Consider the following 20,310-nt stretch of genomic DNA (forward strand, 5'->3'; position numbering starts at 1 on the left):
AGGTGGGATGAGACTAAGTACTGGTAATGTGTGTTTAATCATGACACCTCAATGTCTTACAGAACCCTCTAACACACAATTTAATCTGGGAGAGGAAGACAAGGTGAGACATTGTTAGAGTTTTTCACTCACATTTTTTCTATTGGAGAGTATTCTATGAGAGACAGTGTTTTATTAACTACACAAGCTTACTACTTACCTAACTTTGTTGCTAAGAATGAGCTACCAAACCCGCTCACAGGATTGGTTAACTCTTGAGGTCCGTCTGGTCTCGACCAATTTAGGTAAATCCTCTTCTCCTTTTATTGCCCCCCGTTGTTGGAATAACATGAATTCCCTGGTGCCGTCACGGCAGTTTAGGACTGTGGTGTTGAATCAATTCATTGAGGATTGCTCAATTGATTGTAGAATTTATTTGTTGAAATTGTGGTGTTGAGGTTGTGCCTTATGGTTATATTTATTCTTATTATTTTAATTGTAATGTAAATTATTCCTCCTGTTGTGAGAAAATGTTTGTACTCAGGGCAACATCGGGAATGAGACCTTGGTCTCAATTGGGTTATCCTGAATAAATTATAGTGAATTTAAAAAAAAAACTGTTTAATTCAAAATAAACTCATTAATTTGTTTGCTTTGTTTATGTTTCTCAGTGTGTTGCCACCATGAGTACCGACGCAGAGATGGCTTCTTATGGCAAAGCCGGTGTATACCTCCGTAAGCCTGAGAAGGAGAGGATTGAGGCCCAAAGCCAGCCCTTCGATGCAAAGAATGCCTGCTATGTGACCGATGTTAAGGAGCTGTACCTCAAGGGTACCATTGTTGGCAGAGAAGGGGGAAAGGTCCAAGTGAAAGTCCTTGACACTGGGGAGGTAAGCCTAAAACAGGACAGAATTCAGTTTCAAGTTGAAGTTTGTTTATTCACAATTATATCTCAAAGCAAAATAACTTCAGATTTTGCAGGAGAACTTAAAACTTGTAGTGTATTTGAGGTTTAAAAAGGCTTCTGAATATTGTAATTTCACACATAAAAATGAACATTTCCTGTTGCTGCAGGATTATTTTACTGCTGTAGTAAACTGGCTCAAATTAAGATCCTACATCTGTACAGTAAAATATATGACTGACTTGATAATTACTAAATTAAAGCAGTGTCGACAGATTCAGTAACAGTTCTTCCAATTGATCCAAGTGTAATGTAGATTACCGACTGATTTTCAGACTAATGACTTCAAAGAAGCCGATGTCTTCGAAATGAACCCTCCAAAGTTTGACATGATTGAGGACATGGCCATGATGACCTACCTCAATGAAGCCACTGTCCTGTATAACCTCAAAGAGCGTTATGCAGCATGGATGATCTACGTAAGAAACCTATTCTACATATATATTACTGTATATAGGTATATATACACACTCATAAGTGAACATAGGACACCACCATATAAGGGAAATCTAAAATGCCCAAACTCCAAAATACACATGCTGTTTGTAAATTAAAAACACCTTTGCAAAAATAATGTAACTGAATACAAGAAACACTTGTAAGTGTTCCATAGAAGCTCTATGCAGTTTAACAGAAAAGCTGGTTTTGTTAATCCCCTAACTTCCTTCCCTTCATCCAGACCTACTCTGGGCTCTTCTGTGCCACGGTGAATCCCTACAAGTGGCTCCCTGTGTATGACGAAGAGGTTGTTAACGCTTACAGAGGAAAGAAGCGCATGGAGGCTCCACCCCATATCTTCTCTGTCTCTGACAGGGCCTATCAGTTCATGTTGACGGGTATGATCTTATACATGTGGATGAACGGATAGATTGATGGATAAATAGATAGAAGCTCACACAAGCAGATATGGGCAGCCAAGGTACTAGCTGGAAACGTCAATGCAATAATATTTTTTACATTTACATCTAGTGAAAAGCGTGTGCAACACTATCCACTACTTTAAGATAATTGGCAAATGCCATAATGTATCAAAACGGTTTATATTCTTTGTTGTTTTTTTGCCTGCAGATAGGGAGAACCAGTCTATCCTGATTACGTAAGTTCTCAACTAACATCTAACATTATAGTTAGTTGGATATCATAACAATTATTAAGCGTATACATGAACTATAGTAAATGAGGAAACATTTCAGTGTACTTTTTAGTGATTATGTTTTGAATGTCTGACACTGAAACATGAACCTCTTATTCTCTGTCATATAAACCAGCGGAGAATCTGGTGCAGGAAAGACTGTCAACACCAAGCGTGTCATCCAATACTTTGCCACCATTGCTGTGTCTGGAGGAGAAAGAAAGAGGGCGGCAGAACCCGGCAAAATGCAGGTACAGGTGTAGGGTCTTAATTTGATGACCCTGTTGCAGGACAACTTTCAATGCAATGCAGGAAATGTACAACTTGTAGTTTGTTTTAGGTTTAAAAAGCCTTTTGAAGTTTCCACGTTGGCATTTCAGACTTGATTTCGCCTTAAGAAAAATGTATCAACCCCTACAAAATGTCCATTTATTGTACTGAACAAAAATATAAACGCAATATGAAACCATTTCAAATATCTTACTGAGTTACATTTCATATAAGGAAATCAGTCAATTGAAATAAATTCATTAGTCCCTAATCTATTTCACATTACTGGGAATACAGATATGCATTTGTTGGTTACAGATCCTGTACCTTTAAAAAAAAGTAAACCAGTCAGTATCTGGTGTGACCACCATTCATTCACCTTATGCAGTGCAACACATCTCCTTGCATAGAGCTGATCAAGCTGTTTATTGTGGCCTGTGGAATGTTGTTCCACTCCTCTTCAATGGTTGTGCGAAGTTGCTGGATATTGGTGTGAACTGGTACAAGCTCTCGTACATGTCGATCCAGAGCATTCCAAACATGGCATGACAATGGGCCAAAGGATCTCGTCACGGAATCTCTGTGCATTCAAATTTCCATCGATAAAATGATATTCTATTTAAACATAAGACACCTGTAGCATGGTGTTGTGTGACAAGACTGCACATTTTAGAGTGGCCTTTTATTGTCCCCAGCACAAGGTGCACTTGTGTAATGATCATGCTGTTTAATTATCTTCTTGATATGCCAAACCTGTCAGGTGGATGGATTATCTTTGCAAAGGAGAAAAACTAACAGGGATGTAAACAAATTTGTGCACAGCATTTGAGAGGAGTACGTTTTTTGTGTATATTGAACATTTCAGGGATTTTTTTATTTCAGCTCATGAAACATGGGACCAACACTTTACATGTTGCATTTATATTTTTGTTCAGTGTATAATCCACATAATAATTCACATTTCCTGTTGCTGCAGCATTATTTTGCTGCAGTGTCAAACTGGCTCAAATTAAGATCCTACATCTGTAGGCCAGCCATATATATATATATATATATATATATCACTTATTTTAAGACAGTTCCACCACTGTTGAAAAGGGTGTTCTATAGTACTGTATGTCATGCTGTTTCTGACCAACTTGTGTTCGTCTCCTTCAGGGGTCTCTTGAAGATCAGATTATTGCTGCCAACCCTCTGCTGGAGGCTTACGGTAATGCCAAGACAGTTCGAAACGACAACTCTTCTCGTTTTGTAAGTATGAGGGACACACTTGCCATACTTAAATATTCCTTATTGATCTAGAATGACATGACAATGAAAGGCTGTATGATTGAGACCTATCCAGTATTTCCAAATGTCCGTGTTAAACGACGGTTTAGGAATAAAGGAAAGCCCTATTTTCAGAGTACTGAGATGGACACCATGGCAGTTTCCTTTTGTTGACTCATTCCCTCATTTCTAACCCCCATGCTCTACTTTAGGGTAAATTCATCAGGATTCACTTCCACAGTAATGGCAAGCTGTCTAGTGCTGACATTGAGACCTGTGAGTTGGGTGGATTGTTGGTTGGATTGTTTGTCATGAATGCACAATGTCCTAAATTGACAGAGATTATGTTTTAAGGAGACCAAGCACTGAACTTTATCACTTCTTCTCTTTCAGACCTGCTGGAGAAGTCCAGAGTGACCTTCCAGCTGCCCGATGAGAGAAGCTACCACATATTCTACCAGATGATGACCAACCACAAGCCTGAGCTGATTGGTACGACAAAGTAGAAAGCTGTTTGACTATTTTTCTTGTTTAGTTGACAGGGAAATTGCACCTGAATCAACATATCAGTTTTCTCATATCAATGTGTAAGTGCTACGGTGAGTTATAAAGTTCAGGGTTGTATTACTCATGATTATTGTAATTTCTCTAATTGAGATCGAGTTCAATAAACAGGGAAAGGGGATACCTAGTCAGTTGCAAAACTGAATGCATTAACCCAACCCCTCTGAATCAGAGAGGTATGTGGGGGGGGGATGCCTTAATCGGTATCCACGTCATCAGTGCCCGGGGAGCAGTTGTTGTTGGGGGGTTAACTGCTTTGCTCAAGGACAGAACGGCAGATTTATCCACCTTGCTGGCTCGGGGATTTGTACCTGCGACCTTTCGGTTACTGGCCCAATGCTCTTAACCACTAGGCTACTTGCATGGCGAACTACTGCATGGAGAACGACTGTACTCCAGTGGAAATTATGGGGTAAAATCAATCAAACAATCCACGACAAAGTGACAATTCACCACTCAAGTGTTGCCCTCATTTGTTAAATGGTATTGTGAAAGATGACATTTCCAGCCTCAGTGAGTTGGAGTCGCGCAAACCAATTAAGGTTCTTCCTGTAGTTTAATGTGTCTGTGAGTCATAAAGTCAGCTTCATATTCCTGTGGTATAGACTCCTTGGAGGAATAGGGAGGGGAAATGATCAAATCCATTCGGTTTCATTTGACCGCTCTATTTTGCATTACATTACATTTGTATTTTGAGATGCATTTGGCTCCCAATGCAGATCCAGTACGTCCTTTATGTCCACACTTTCTAACCTTAATCTTCATCTCATGCAAAAGAGGAAAAGGGAGGGGAAAGCAAATTCCATCTGGTTTAACTAACTCTGCCCGGTTCTCTGTCCCCACAGAAATGACGCTCATCACCACCAACCCCTACGACTTCCCCATGATCAGCCAGGGGCAGATAAAAGTGGCCTCTATCGATGACAAAGAGGAGCTGGATGCCACAGATGTGAGTCTCTCAAACTATATACAAGAATGAATAACGTCTCTATCTCCTCTGAATGCAATGCACAATTCTGTTGTTACTTAACTCCAAGCAGTGCAGCCCCATGACACTTTTGTCCAGTTTGAAACTCCCTGCACATATCTCCTGTATGTGCGTACATTAAGTTTAACTATGGAGTTCCTGTCACTCAGGCCGCCATTGACATCCTGGGCTTCACCAATGATGAGAAGATAGGCATCTACAAGCTGACCGGCGCTGTCATGCACCACGGCAACTTACGTTTCAAGCAGAAGCAGCGGGAGGAGCAGGCCGAGCCAGACGGCACAGAGGGTGAGTCCTTTCTCCAAACACCGGACTAGACAGAATGAAACTGGTTTCTCTGTCAGAGTAACACTACATTTGTCCCTGTATATGAGTCTGATGCTCTTTCTCTCTACAGTAGCTGATAAAATCGGTTACCTCTTGGGTCTGAACTCAGCTGACATGCTGAAACTTCTGTGCTACCCCAGAGTGAAGGTTGGCAATGAGTTTGTGACCAAGGGACAGACCGTGCCTCAGGTGAGGTCTTTACATCCAATTAACATTGTTAATTGCTACAACACCATGATTAATTTTGTGTTATATTTTTTTTAAATCGAGCTCTATACCAGCAAGACATGAGCAATGTCTCACCTGTTTTTTCACAGGTGTATAACTCTGTGAGCGCTCTGGCCAAGTCCATCTATGAGCGGATGTTCTTGTGGATGGTCATCCGTATCAATCAGATGTTGGACACCAAGCAACAAAGGAACTTCTACATCGGTGTGCTCGACATTGCTGGGTTTGAGATCTTTGATGTAAGTATGTGATTATTACAGAATAAACAGTTCATGGCTTTAAGATCTTATGACAGAAGGTGATTGAACTAATCTTCTTGAACTTCACTAACAGTTCAACACCATGGAGCAGCTGTGTATCAACTTCACCAATGAGAAACTGCAACAGTTCTTCAACCATCACATGTTTGTCCTGGAGCAAGAGGAGTACAAGAAGGAGGGAATCATCTGGGAGTTCATTGATTTCGGCATGGACTTGGCTGCCTGCATTGAGCTTATTGAGAAGGTACGCAGACTGAGAATTCTACTTAAAAAATAATGTACTGTAGAATGGCCTACAACAGAGTTGACAGGGACGGATGTTGGAGTTGAGAGTGAATTATTATCCCTTTGATTCAAGATGGCTGCTATTAATGTTACATTTTTCATCAGCCAATGGGCATCTTCTCCATCCTTGAAGAGGAGTGCATGTTCCCCAAGGCTTCAGACACTTCCTTCAAGAACAAGCTGTATGACCAGCATATGGGCAAGAAAAACACTTTCCAGAAGCCCAAGCCTGCCAAGGGAAAGGCTGAGGCCCACTTCTCCTTGGTGCACTACGCTGGCATTGTGGACTACAACATCTGTGGCTGGCTGGACAAGAATAAGGACCCCCTGAATGACTCAGTGGTGCAGCTCTACCAGAAGTCTTCAGTCAAACTGCTGGTTCTTATCTACGTTGATTCTCCAGCTGAAGGTCATTTAACATTGTTAAATAATCGTTTTTGCCAATATTCCTGATATCAACATTACATTACACAAACTATTTGGTAGCAGTTTCAAATAGATTATCTCCGAAATAAAATATGGTGTTTACCAAATCACTCATGATTTGAACTATTTTACAGACAGAGCATCCAAGAAGGGAGGCAAGAAAAAGGGAGGCTCCATGCAGACAGTGTCTTCCCAGTTCAGGGTGAGCTTTTCAAACCTGTATTCAAAGTTATCTGGTTAACTTATCTGGTCAACATTTTTAACGCACCTTATTGACCAGATAAGTTCATTTGTATGAACGATTTCTGAGACGGCTGTTTGGTGTGTCCCCGCCCTGAAGGAGAACTTGGGCAAGCTGATGACCAACTTGAGGAGCACTCACCCTCACTTTGTGCGCTGTCTGATCCCCAATGATTCAAAGACTCCAGGTACAAGAAACATCAAGTGAAATACAAAATTGTAACCCAATGGTTTAGCAGCTAGTGAGATTCAGTACCTTAAAACAAAATAAGTACTAAGTAACTACCTGAACTGACATGTGGTACAAGATAGCTGTTCATAAGTTATTCCCATATATTTACCCAGAAATAATGGCACTTACATCACCACAATCTATTTGTAGCCCTTACGATGTTTCAGTGTTTCTTAGCTTTAATGATATTTTGTGTTTTTCAGGTCTGATGGAGAACTTCCTGGTTATCCACCAGCTAAGGTGTAACGGTGTACTGGAGGGTATCAGGATCTGTAGAAAGGGGTTCCCCAGCAGAATCTCCTACAGTGACTTCAAGCAGAGGTACCCTTTAGAAATGCCATCTATCTAACATGGCTCCATGTTAACTTTAGAATATAACTGAATTTGACAAAATAATAAGAAACTCAGAAACTCTTTCATTCTGAGAGCTTAAAATATTACATTCTGAAATCTTAAAAGATTACATTCTGAAATCTTAAAAGATTACATTCTGAGATTTAATAAATACAGACCTAAACAATGTTTGGCATCAATTGGCCTATGCTAGAGTTCATAAAAAAATGTAAAAGAAGAATGGCTAGAATGTTCCGCTGATTTCATAAACAGTGGTAGAACTGTGACACAGCAACAGAATAGCTTTGTTTGCCCACAACTTAAAAACTGACAGTTGCCAGTCTCTCCTAATCCAGGTACAAAGTACTGAATCCCAGTGTTATCCCAGAAGGAACATTTATGGACAACAAGAAGGCTTCTGAGAATCTGCTTGGGTCAATCAATGTGGCGCACGAGCAGTACAAGTTTGGACACACCAAGGTCAGGGTTCAAATACACTCAGGAAAGCAAACACAAAACATAAGTAAAACAACCATGTAAATGCTAACCACTCAATGCCTTTTTACAATAAATCTTGCCATGTTGATCCCTCATTTAAATTCAACCCTGCTTTCTGACTTCTGATGACGTCCATTGATAATGTTGACTTAATCTCAGGTGTTCTTAGTTCTTACTGGTGTCTCGGGCATTTACCTTCCTGTTACCTTCCTGTTACATGCTCTCAGGTGTTCTTCAAAGCTGGTCTGCTGGGTGTCCTGGAGGAGATGCGAGACGAGAGACTGGCCTCTCTGGTCTGCATGATACAGTCTTTGTGTCGTGGGTTCGCCATGAGGAAGGAGTTTGTGAAGATGATGGAGCGGAGGTGAGGGATAAAAGATATCTCAAGATAAAGGCTCATCCAAATTCATCTAACAGGGTTGCAGTGGTTTCCATTTAATCTCCAATGATTCCAGGGATCAAATTGAACATGTTATATTCACCTTAAATTTACAAATCCTATACTTTTTTTAAATTCATTAATTTATTTTCTCTGAGGAGCTGGAACGTTGTCCTGTAAATAACATAGTACTATTATTTAGCCATAACACTCACCAAGACCCCTGTTTCCTGTTGTTCAGAGAGGCTGTCTTCACCATCAAATACAACATTCGCTCATTCATGAATGTTAAACACTGGCCATGGATGAAGGTGTATTACAAGATCAAGCCACTGCTGAAGAGTGCTGAGACTGAGAAGGAGCTAGCCAACATGAAGGAGGACATTGAGAAGTGCAAAATCGCCCTGACCAAGGCTGAGGCCCGCAAGACAGAGCTTGAGGAGAAGATGGTGACCGTTCTGCAGGAGAGGAATGACCTGACGCTCCAAGTTGCATCTGTGAGCATCTGTCAAGTGCCTGGCTTAATTGCCCATATTTTATAGAAGACGATGGACAGGAGGTGTGCACTGACTAAATTCATGTCTGCCTATTTTTCTATCATTGTGTAACCAGGAATCAGAGAATCTGACTGATGCTGAGGAGAGGTGCGAGGGGCTGATCAAGAGCAAGATCCAGCTGGAGGCCAAACTCAAAGAGACGACCGAAAGGCTAGAGGATGAGGAGGAGATGAATGCTGAGCTGACCTCCAAGAAGAGGAAGCTGGAGGATGAGTGTTTGGAGTTGAAGAAGGACATTGATGACCTGGAGCTCACCCTGGCCAAAGTGGAGAAGGAGAAACACGCCACTGAAAACAAGGTCTAACATTTTGACATAGCTGAACAATAGTAGAATCAAACCAAAGCTAAACAATGATTGAAACTAACCACACAACTTACATACAAATGTTGTTGTGGCTGTGTTCAGGTCAAAAATCTGACTGAGGAGATGGCCTCTCAAGATGAGAGCGTTGCCAAGCTGACCAAGGAGAAAAAAGCCCTCCAAGAGGCCCAACAACAGACACTGGACGACCTGCAGGCAGAGGAGGACAAAGTCAACACTCTGACCAAGGCCAAGGCCAAGCTGGAACAGCAAGTTGATGACGTGAGTGTAGTCACACTTTATCGAGGCGTGGATTTATATATTGTTAGATTATACATTTAGCTAGGCAGTGGCGTAATCATTGATTGTTTAAAATGAACTGACACAAGTATCTTAACATGTAGCTTGAGGCTTCTCTGGAGCAAGAGAAGAGGCTCCGTATGGACTTTGAGAGAGCCAAGAGAAAGCTGGAGGGAGACCTGAAACTAGCCCAGGAATCCATAATGGACCTGGAGAATGACAAGCAGCAGTCTGAAGAAAAGATCAAAAAGTACATTAAAAAATAGTTTTCTGTAGTTAGGAGTTTGAAAGACTCTTTTAAATGAAAAAATGACTGCTGAGTAGTGATGTATTTATCTTACCATAGGAAGGACTTTGAGACCAGCCAGCTCCTCAGCATGATTGAGGATGAGCAGTCTCTGGGTGGTCAGCTGCAGAAGAAAATCAAGGAACTCCAGGTACAGTAGAGTATCTAACCCCGGCTTTAGTATAGTATTCCATATATTACTATATGTTCTAGATACTAGATGTTCAAAATACTACATGTTCTAGAGACTACATATTCTAGATAGTAGATGTTCAAAATACTACATGTTCTAGAGACTACATATTCTAGGTACTAGATGTTCAAAATACTACATGTTCTAGAGACTACATATTCTAGATACTAGATGTCATTCTTACGTATTTAGCAACTTTCCGTTGTTGCAATAAAACATAGTATAAATACACAACTATCCAGCCTATTTTTTTTTTTTTTTTTTTTTTTTTTTTTTTTTTTTTTTTTTTTTTTTGTTGCAAGGTCAGTTTAAATTTCCTCATCCTAAACCCCCTCCCTTGTTTTAGGCTCGTATTGAGGAGATGGAGGAGGATATTGAGGCTGAGCATTCTGCCAGGGCAAAGGTTGAGAAGCAGAGGGCCGATCTCTCCAGGGAACTTGAGGAGATCAGTGATAGGCTGGAGGAAGCTGGTGGAGCCACTGCTGCTCAGATCGAGATGAACAAGAAGCGCGAGGCTGAGTTCCAGAAACTGAGACGCGACCTCGAGGAGTCGACCCTGCAGCACGAGGCCACAGCCGCAGTCCTGAGGAAGAAGCAGGCTGACAGTGTGGCGGAGCTCGGAGAGCAGATCGACAACCTGCAGCGCGTTAAGCAGAAACTGGAGAAGGAGAAGAGCGAGTACAAGATGGAGATCGATGACCTCTCCAGCAACATGGAGGCTGTCACCAAGACTAAGGTGAGTATTTGAATCAAACCCCAAATACTCAACATGAATGGATGAATGGAATGCTGCCAGACAGCAGAATTGCGTCCAGCTCTAAAGTTGGACACATTTGTAAGCACACCACAGCTTCAACTTAGTGAGTTAATCCTATAGGCACATAGGGCAGTGCAATGACCTGGAAGGTGCAGGGCTGGAGTAGCATCGCTCCCAAATTACTATCTACAAAACCCTACTGCAAGACAGAAATGTACACAAGCTGTACACCATAAGAATGTAAAATAAAAATGACATATCTATATTTCACTAACAGGGCAATCTGGAGAAGATGTGCCGTACTATTGAGGATCAGCTGAGTGAGCTCAAGACTGGGAACGATGAGAACCTTCGCCAAATCAACGACATCAGTGGACAGAGGGCCAGACTCCTGACTGAGAACGGTACCCACAACAATGACCAACACATTTTCCATACATAATCTAAATCAGTACCCAACAACATGTGTTAGGGGCTATTGTACAAGGCTACAGTATTTTTAAGAACAGAATAATTTACAATGTGTAGTCTCATCCCTTGCAGGTGAGTTTGGACGCCAGCTGGAAGAGAAGGGAGCTCTGGTGTTTCAGCTGACCAGAGTCAAGCAGGCCTTCACACAGCAGGTGGAGGAGCTAAAGAGGCAGATTGAGGAGGAGGTCAAAGTAAGGGAGTCAAAATGCTCTACCAAGCACAGAGTATAGAGTCAAATGACTCTTGTCATGTTTATAATAACTAAACCATCCTCAGCAATGTATTACTGTAACCTGTTTTGCTATCTCTCACTCAGGCTAAGAATTCCCTGGCCCATGGTGTCCAGTCTGCCCGCCATGACTGTGACCTTCTGAGGGAGCAGTTTGAGTTGGAGCAAGAGGCCAAGGCAGAACTGCAACGCTGCATGTCTAAGGCCAACAGCGAGGTGGCTCAGTGGAGGACCAAGTATGAGACGGATGCCATCCAGCGCACAGAGGAGCTTGAGGAGGCCAAGTAAGCAGTTACACTTAAAACAACCTTTTATTATAACTATGATTCTAAATGTGCGCGCCTTCCCACCTTCCTAATTTCACTTAGTTATGAGGCATCATGTTTATATGATACATGTATCTGATTACCTGTGGAAGCATTAAAAGATGAACTCTTTCCTGTCTAACAGGAAGAAGCTGGCGCAGCGTCTGCAGGACGCTGAGGAAATGATTGAGGCAACCAACTCAAAGTGTGCTTCGCTGGAGAAGACCAAGCAAAGGCTGTTGGGAGAGGTGGAGGACATCATGATTGATGTAGAGAGGGCCAACGCTATGGCTGGCAACCTTGATAAGAAGCAGAGAAACTTCGACAAGGTGAAAATGTACACTTCACACACTATACTGACTTTTGAAATGTGTTATTAAATGGACTGGAAAAATAAAGAGCAACAACAACAAATCTGATAGACATTATCAGTATGACCCTGCTGGTCATCTATGAACATCTTGGCCATGTTTTGTTATAATCTCCACTCGGCACAGCCAGAAGAGGACTGGCCACCCCTCATAGCCTGGTTCCTCTCTAGGTTTCTTCCTAGATTCTGGCCTTTCTAGGGAGTTTTTCCTAGCCACCGTGCTTCAACACCTGCATTGCTTGCTGTTTGGGGTTTTAGCCTGGGTTTCTGTACAGCATTTTGTGACATCAGCTGATGTAAGAAGGGCTATGTAAATACATTTGATTGATGTGATCATAATGTATCATGACTTATTTCTGACTAGAAGGACAGCTGCATCAAGAATAAACTGTTAAATCCCATAAAATCCAATAGGTTCTGGCTGAGTGGAAGCAGAAGTATGAGGTGGGCCAGGCGGAACTGGAAGGAGCTCAGAAGGAGGCTCGTTCTATGAGCACAGAGCTCTTCAAGATGAAGAACTCCTATGAGGAGGCTCTGGATCAGCTGGAGACTCTGAAGAGAGAGAACAAGAACCTCCAACGTGAGTAAACAACAGGAGTTGTTTATTTGGCCCATTTGGCGTGTACAGTTTACAATCCCTTTTTTATTGTTATCAGTTATAGATGTATTTTTTTGAAACATCTATGGTACCAAAATACTTTTATGCAAAGCTGTATGATATTTGGCAACATTCACGAATCTCCCTGTTCTAAACCATTTCTCTGTGTTTGTGCAGAGGAGATCTCTGACCTGACTGAACAGATCGGAGAGACAAGCAAGAACATCCATGAGCTGGAAAAGGCCAAGAAGACTGTAGAGATGGAGAACTCTGAGATCCAGACTGCTCTGGAGGAGGCTGAAGTGAGCAGATATGATACATCCTTATGCAGTCGAATAATGAAACAGAATGAGAGCTACAGTGCTGTTCAGTACTCCTATATTGGTACTTCTTGTAGTAATATAGCTTCCAGTTCTTCACTAGGTGGTGCGCTCCTCGGAATAGCAGACGTGCATAAAGATGGCAGTCTCCATGTAGTTACCACAAATTACCCTCCATCACTCTTTTTTGTATCTGCATTACCGGTGCATCAAGTCTGACACCAACAGGCTCTTGAACAGCTTCTATCCCCAAGCAATACGACTGATAAATAGCTACACAGACTATCTGAGTTTACCATTTATCTTTATTGACCTTTTATTTCAATCTTTGCACACTTACAGGACCCTACCCACTCTCACACACACTCACTCCATCATCTGCTCACTCACACACACTCACTCCATCAGTTGCTCACTCACACATAACATTATACTGACTCTACACACCCACTCACATACTTTATTATATATATTTTTATTTAACCTTTATTTAACTAGGCAAGTCAGTGAAGAACAAATTCTTATTTACAATGACGGCCTACACCGGCCATACCCGGACGGCGCTGGACCAATTGTGCACCGCCCTATGGGACTACTAATCATGCCCGGTTGGCGATACAGCCTGGACACAAACCAGGGTGTCTGTAGTGAGGCCTCAAGCACTGAGATGCAGTGCCTCAGACCGCTGCACCACTCGGGAGCATACAAGCTGCTGATACTCTGTTTATCTTATATCCTGTTGCCTAATCACCTTACCCCTATACATATCTACCTCCATCACCCCAGTATCCCTGTCACCTTACCCCTATACATATCTACCTCCATCACCATATCTACCTCCATCATTGTGTTGATTTATTGGCACATTGAACCATGTTGTGCGCCATAGTTTTAAAAACTAGGATTGTGGTGTTAGAACAATGACGTCATATCTGTGTTCTGCCATCTTTATGCACATTGTGAAGAGTGGGCACTTTTTGATTTATGCAACTGCTTTAGGTCTAATAAACACACAAGTGAGAGACAATTGTTACTTTTAGCTGTCTCCAAGTCTTATAATCTTTTAATTGCTGGGATAACCTCTGATGTCAAGAATTCTGTGACAAATCACTTTTATTTGTCCAGGGAACACTGGAGCACGAGGAATCCAAGATTCTGCGTGTGCAGCTGGAGCTGAACCAGATCAAGGGTGAGGTGGACAGGAAGCTGGCAGAGAAGGACGAGGAGATGGAGCAGATCAAGAGGAACAGCCAGCGGATTATAGAATCCATGCAGAACACACTGGACTCTGAGGTCCGCAGCAGGAGCGACGCCCTGAGGGTGAAGAAGAAGATGGATGGAGACCTGAATGAGATGGAGATGCAGCTGAGTCACGCCAATAGACAGGCCACTGAGGCCACGAAACAGCTGAGAAATGTCCAGGGACAACTTAAGGTAAAGAATGTCAAAACTTGTGACTGTTTTGTTTTGGTCTTAGATTAATCCAGCAATGTAATAAAGTAGAAAATCAGTCACATTTTCATTAAAGACAACATTCACGTGTCCTAATACTCTGTCGTTTTGAATTCCAGGATGCCCAAATTCTCCTTGATGACGCTGTCCGTGAGTCAGAAGACATGAAGGAGCAGGCCGCCATGGTGGAACGCAGGAACGGTCTGATGATGACAGAGATTGAGGAGCTGAGGACTGCTCTGGAGCAGACTGAGAGAGGCCGCAAAGTGGCTGAGCAAGAGCTGGTGGACGCCAGTGAGCGTGTGGGACTGCTCCACTCTCAGGTACGGGTCTGGTCACTCATTGGCAGTGTGATGATATGAGGAATATGCCTAGAAAGCCGTACTGCTATGGCTGACCCTGTAAAACAATACATTTCACAGCACCTATCCAGTGTATGTGACAACATTATTTGGGGATAAGGTAAAAAGGGACTAGACAGTGATTTCATAAATCTGAAGATTTTTCAAGGAGTATATCTGCACATGGGGAGACAAATGGAACTTCCACTTAATGGAACTAAATTAAACGGTTGTCTCCAACGTGCCTTTCATGACAATCTTTGTCATGTCCTATTTTAGCTCATTCTAGACACACGGTGCATTCGGAAAGTATTCAGACCCCTTGACCTTTTCCACATTTTGTTACATTATTCCCAAATGGATTTGAGAATAATTAACAATACCCCATAATGACAAAGCGAAAACAGGTTTTTAGAAATGTATAAATAATAGAAAAACATAAATACCTTATTTACATAAGTATTCAGACCCTTTGCTATGAGACTTGAAATTGAGCTCAGGTACATCCTGTTTCCATTGATCATCCTTGATGTTTTTACGACTTGATTGGAGTCCACCTGTGGTATAATTCAATTGATTGGGCATGATTTGAAAAGGCACACACCTGTCTATATAAGGTCCCACAGTTGACAGTGCATGTCAGAGAAAAAACCAAGCCATGAGGTCAAAGGAATTGTCTGTAGAGCTCCGAAACAGGATTGTGTCGAGGCACAGATCTAGGGAAGGGTACCAAAACGTTTTTGCAGCATTGAAGACCCCCAAGAACACAGTGGCCTTCATCATTCTTAAATGGAAGAAGTTTGAAACCACCAAGACTCTTCCTAGAGCTGGCCACCCAGCCTAACTGAGCAATCGGGGGAGAAGGGCCTAGGTCAGTGAGTGACCAAGAACCTGATGGTCACTCTGACAGAGCTCAAGAGTTCCTCTGTGGAGATGGGAGAACATTCCAGAAAGACAACCATCTCTGCAGCACTCCACCATGAAGGCCTGATTGGTGGAGTGCTGCAGACGGAAGCCTCTCCTCAGTGAAAGGCACATGACAGCCCACTTGGAGTTTGCCAAAAGGCACCTAAAGACTCTCAGTCTTGTTTCTCATGGTCTATCTGGTCTGATGAAACCAAGATTGAACTCTTTGGCCTGAATGCCAAGCATCACGTCTGGAGGAAACCTGGCTCCCTCCCTACGGTCAATGGTGGTGGCTGCAGGGACTGGGAGACTAGTCATAATCAAGGAGAGATCCTTGATAAAAATATGCTCCAGAGCACTCAGGACCGGGTCAAAGGTTCACATTCTAACAGGACAACAACCCTGAGCACACAGCCAAGACATTGCAGGAGTGGCTTCAGGACAAGTCCTTGAATGTACTTGAGTGGAGAAACTCCCCAGATACAGGTGTGCCAAGCTTGTAGCGTTATACCCAAGAAGACTCGAGACTGTAATCGCTGCCAAAGGTGCTTCAACAAAGGACTTAGTAAAGGGTCTGAATACTTATGTAAATGTGATATTTCAGTTTAATTCTTAACAGTTTTTACTTTGTCATTATGGAGAATTGTGTGTAGTTTGAGGGGGGGGGGGGGGGGGGGCAATTTTAGAACATGGTTGTAATTGTAACAAAATGTGGAAAACATCAAGGGGTCTGAATACTTTCCATATGCGCCGTACAGCCATGCCATTTCAGATACTATAGCATACTTTATAAAGTACATTAAAGGAAATTAATTACCTAAATACTTGATTAAAAGCCCCCTTTTAAATATTTTTTCTTTTAACAATCTTAGCATTAAAGAGATTGATTTATGGAGATTGATTTCCATAGTTTCCATGGTGTGACTGATATATTGTCTCGATAAGGCGTTTCAGCCAGTCATTGATTGATCTATATTTCCTCCTCCAGAACACCAACCTTCTGAACACTAAGAAGAAGCTGGAGGCTGACCTGGTGCAGGTGCAAGGTGAGGTGGACGACATCATCCACGAGGCCAGAAACGCAGAAGAGAAGGCCAAGAAGGCCATCACTGATGTGAGTCCATATGTTTGGCCAAAACACAGTACAAGGTCTCCAGGCTAACCACATGAAAGTGTTTGATCTGTACCAAATTCTAACTATCAGTTTTTTTCATAAGATTTTATGAGTGCAACAGTTAATAACAGCAGAATAACTAAGTCAAGGCATGCGGTTATCAGATTATTACAGGAAAACCTGTCTGTGTTGCCTTAAGGTCTCACCTTCATTAAACCTATTTAATGATATTTCAGGCGGCCATGATGGCTGAGGAGCTGAAGAAGGAGCAGGACACCAGTTCTCACCTGGAGAGGATGAAGAAGAACCTGGAGGTCACAGTCAAGGACCTGCAGCACCGTCTGGATGAGGCTGAGAATCTGGCCATGAAGGGAGGCAAGAAGCAGCTCCAGAAACTGGAGTCCAGGGTGAGTTATTCAGGCATTTAGAAGATGGGGTAAACAATTTGCTTTCAATAACCCATGTGGATAATGATACTGTCATTATCATTAGAAACTCTCCCATTAAATTTACAAAAAGGACATAGGAAGAGACAAAGACTATGTGATAGTTGAGTATCTGAACAAAGTCTGTACATTTCGTCAACACCATTTCTTAGCCTGGAGGAACTACCTCTATTTATTTGCAGTGATTTGAAACTGATTCCTCCTCGTAAAATAACATGACCATTTCATCTGTGAAGGTACGTGAGCTGGAGGCTGAGGTGGAGTCCGAGCAGAGAAGAGGTGTAGACGCAGTTAAGGGAGTCCGGAAGTACGAGCGCAGAGTCAAGGAGCTCACATACCAAGTAAGAAAAGCACCTTAACACACAGTAATACAGACAGATGTGTATGAAAGGATGGACACTGATACATCTACTTCCGCCCACAGACTGAGGAGGACAATAAGAATATTATCAGACTTCAGGATCTAGTAGAAAAGCTGCAGCTTAAAGTGAAGGCCTACAAGAGGCAGGCTGAGGAAGCGGTGAGTTAGACCAAAAATTTATAGCAAGTATAATGGTTTTAGCCTGTATTAAGTTGTGTAGTGAACTTGGCCATAGTAAGCAAAGCATGAAAAACAAATATGCCATCCTGAATAAACCACTGATGTTGGTCTTTGTCCCTCCTCCCAGGAGGAACAAGCCAACCAGCACATGTCTAAGTTCCGTAAGGTTCAGCATGAGCTGGAGGAGGCTGAGGAACGCGCTGACATTGCAGAGACCCAGGTCAACAAGCTCAGAGTCAAGAGCCGTGACTCTGGAAAGGTAAAGATCTGCTTTTAAACCTAAACCTGAATAATGTTCAAGTAAGACTTCATCATCATCAATAAAGGCTGTCACAGACTCAGATTAAACCTAATTCAAAACAAATAATAGTTTGGCTGCATTAATATGGCCAAAATTATTATTGGACACAATTAAAGGAGCTATATGCAACAATTCCACCTGTCAATTACAATATAAATCCACAAGAGCAAAACATACCTTTTAGAAGGCCGCATATCACTTTTACAGCTAATTAGCATTTTTTACTGTGACTAGCTGGTCTGGCTTTTGTTGTGTACAACTTCCCGAATTATGATTGGTTATCGTTTGAGACGTTCACAACAGCAAAAACATTAGCAGTACAAACTTCCTAACGGCTCTGCAACTGACGTTTTTAGGATTATGACCATGGAGAAGAAGTACTAAGCCGTTCTAGGTGTTTCTAAGCAATGTTCTTAAATTCAATTTCTTCATGTTTTTTTAAGGTTAATGTTCCTTTAATCTTAATTTTAAAAGATCAGAGGCATTTCATTCCAAGTACATTTTCATGTAACCACAATTTTAGTTATTGTTGATCTTGAGCCCAGAACTGGATATACTCATTAATATCTATTACTTTCTCTTACAGGCCAAAGAAGAGTAAACCTATTTTATTTTAAATAGAGAACTTGGACTGAACAATTCTTAAGACAGCCTTACATTATTCTAGCTACTACAAGGCAAAGAAACCAGGCCAGGGGCTGGGTGGTCAGTGGGGGTACTGGTTTTTTGTTATTTTTTCTCCTTGTCATTTGTTTTTTGTGTTTTGTTGTCCATTTTATTTTGATGCATGTTGTTGTGGTTGTCTTGTGTGTAAAAGGGGTAGCCCACAAATTGTTTTGGGAACTTGTTTACACTGTTGTATGCTCCTTAATAAAACATATTTGAAATGTAAAAACATATGTACAGTACCTTTGGTGACTTCGTGAATTCACTTTACATTATAAAAAAACTGTTAAATTAACATTTTACATTTATAGGCCTATAAAGAAATTCAATATTATCCGAAAGCTGTGATGTAACAATTAGATTAGATTCAACCACTGACTCCATACTGTTCTGAAGGCACATAAGTATTATATTTAAGTGATAATGCCAGAGAAGCCGGAGTTTGGAGGATATATTGGCATGGGTGTTGTTGGGCCCCAGACAAAGTTATTTTGATTAATTTATTCATACTATTTCATCCTTCCACAAGATATAGTCCCGGCACAAATCTAGGGTTGCTACCCAAGCCGGCTGGTCGTTCGTTCTATGGGTTCAGTTGCTACAGACGCGACCCAGTCGTTCAGTCTTTTTGTTTTGTATCTAGACGCGACCCAGTCGTTCGTTCTAAATGTTCCATACTGGCTGGTAACGTCATTATCCCTTGCTTGATAGCTATCCAACTACTGCTAACTTACAGTCATGTCAAAACATACAGCCAGAATAACAGCAAAGTAGCCACATTTGCATTTGTTTAAGCTGTTTTCTAGTGACATTTATTTGGATACATCCGTAACAATGAGCTAATGAGGCGTGATTTCGCCTGGCATAGAACATTTGCTGACACTGTTGTTCAAAGTGTTATTATGACAGATGTTAAAGCCCCTCAGGGTATAGTTCTATGGGTCTGTTGTGATGGATTGCAGATCTAAATAGCCTGTTAGAGGCTGTTACCTTCACTCCTTTAGTGAAAGCCTCACAGGCACCAGCGGCTCCCCAGTGATCAAGTCAATACAGAAGCTTCCAAACTAAGTGCCCAACCCTGCTGCTTAACAACTAGGCTAATTCATGGTCGTACAGGAGCACTTTACATTATTCAAGCAATGTTACACGTTATCCATGTAACATTGGGGCGGCAGGTAGCCTAGTGGTTAGTGTTGGGCCAGCAAACTAAAGGTTGATAGATAAAATCCCCAAGCTGACAAGGTAAAAATATGTTCTGCCCCTGAACAAGGCAGTTAACCCACTGTTCCTAGGCCGTCATTGTAAATAAGAATTGTTCTTAACTGACCTGCCTAGTTAATTGAAAAAAATATATATTTAAAAAATCCACTGTACTTTGATTTAAAGTAATGTGTTTTACTTGTAAATCAAATATAGCCTATTAATGTATTTAGTTAACATTCATACTACTCTATGACTACTCTATGACATCTCACATTCCAA

At 41.7% G+C, this 20,310-nt stretch overlaps 1 protein-coding gene across 1 annotated transcript; it reads left to right on the plus strand.

Moving 5' to 3' along the window:
• The first annotated feature begins 662 nt into the window (after positions 1 to 662).
• On the plus strand, positions 663 to 19,070 carry LOC110523342 (myosin heavy chain, fast skeletal muscle). The gene is made up of 39 exons (XM_021601959.2): positions 663 to 869; positions 1,219 to 1,362; positions 1,623 to 1,779; positions 2,012 to 2,039; positions 2,212 to 2,326; positions 3,504 to 3,596; positions 3,827 to 3,890; positions 4,008 to 4,106; positions 5,024 to 5,127; positions 5,316 to 5,454; positions 5,564 to 5,682; positions 5,811 to 5,960; positions 6,055 to 6,225; positions 6,372 to 6,675; positions 6,827 to 6,894; positions 7,033 to 7,120; positions 7,368 to 7,485; positions 7,854 to 7,977; positions 8,223 to 8,359; positions 8,616 to 8,871; positions 8,987 to 9,229; positions 9,338 to 9,514; positions 9,637 to 9,782; positions 9,879 to 9,969; positions 10,358 to 10,747; positions 11,046 to 11,172; positions 11,312 to 11,430; positions 11,556 to 11,752; positions 11,919 to 12,102; positions 12,558 to 12,723; positions 12,919 to 13,043; positions 14,187 to 14,495; positions 14,633 to 14,836; positions 16,749 to 16,874; positions 17,111 to 17,281; positions 17,557 to 17,661; positions 17,745 to 17,840; positions 17,989 to 18,120; positions 18,749 to 19,070. Exons 1-39 carry the CDS (start codon positions 663 to 665, stop codon positions 18,761 to 18,763), a joined length of 5,808 nt encoding a protein of 1,935 aa, XP_021457634.2. The 3' UTR covers positions 18,764 to 19,070.
• Positions 19,071 to 20,310: the final 1,240 nt, after the last annotated feature.

This window comes from Oncorhynchus mykiss, chromosome 5, assembly GCF_013265735.2.
Source record: "Oncorhynchus mykiss isolate Arlee chromosome 5, USDA_OmykA_1.1, whole genome shotgun sequence".
Classification (NCBI taxonomy): domain Eukaryota; kingdom Metazoa; phylum Chordata; class Actinopteri; order Salmoniformes; family Salmonidae; genus Oncorhynchus; species Oncorhynchus mykiss.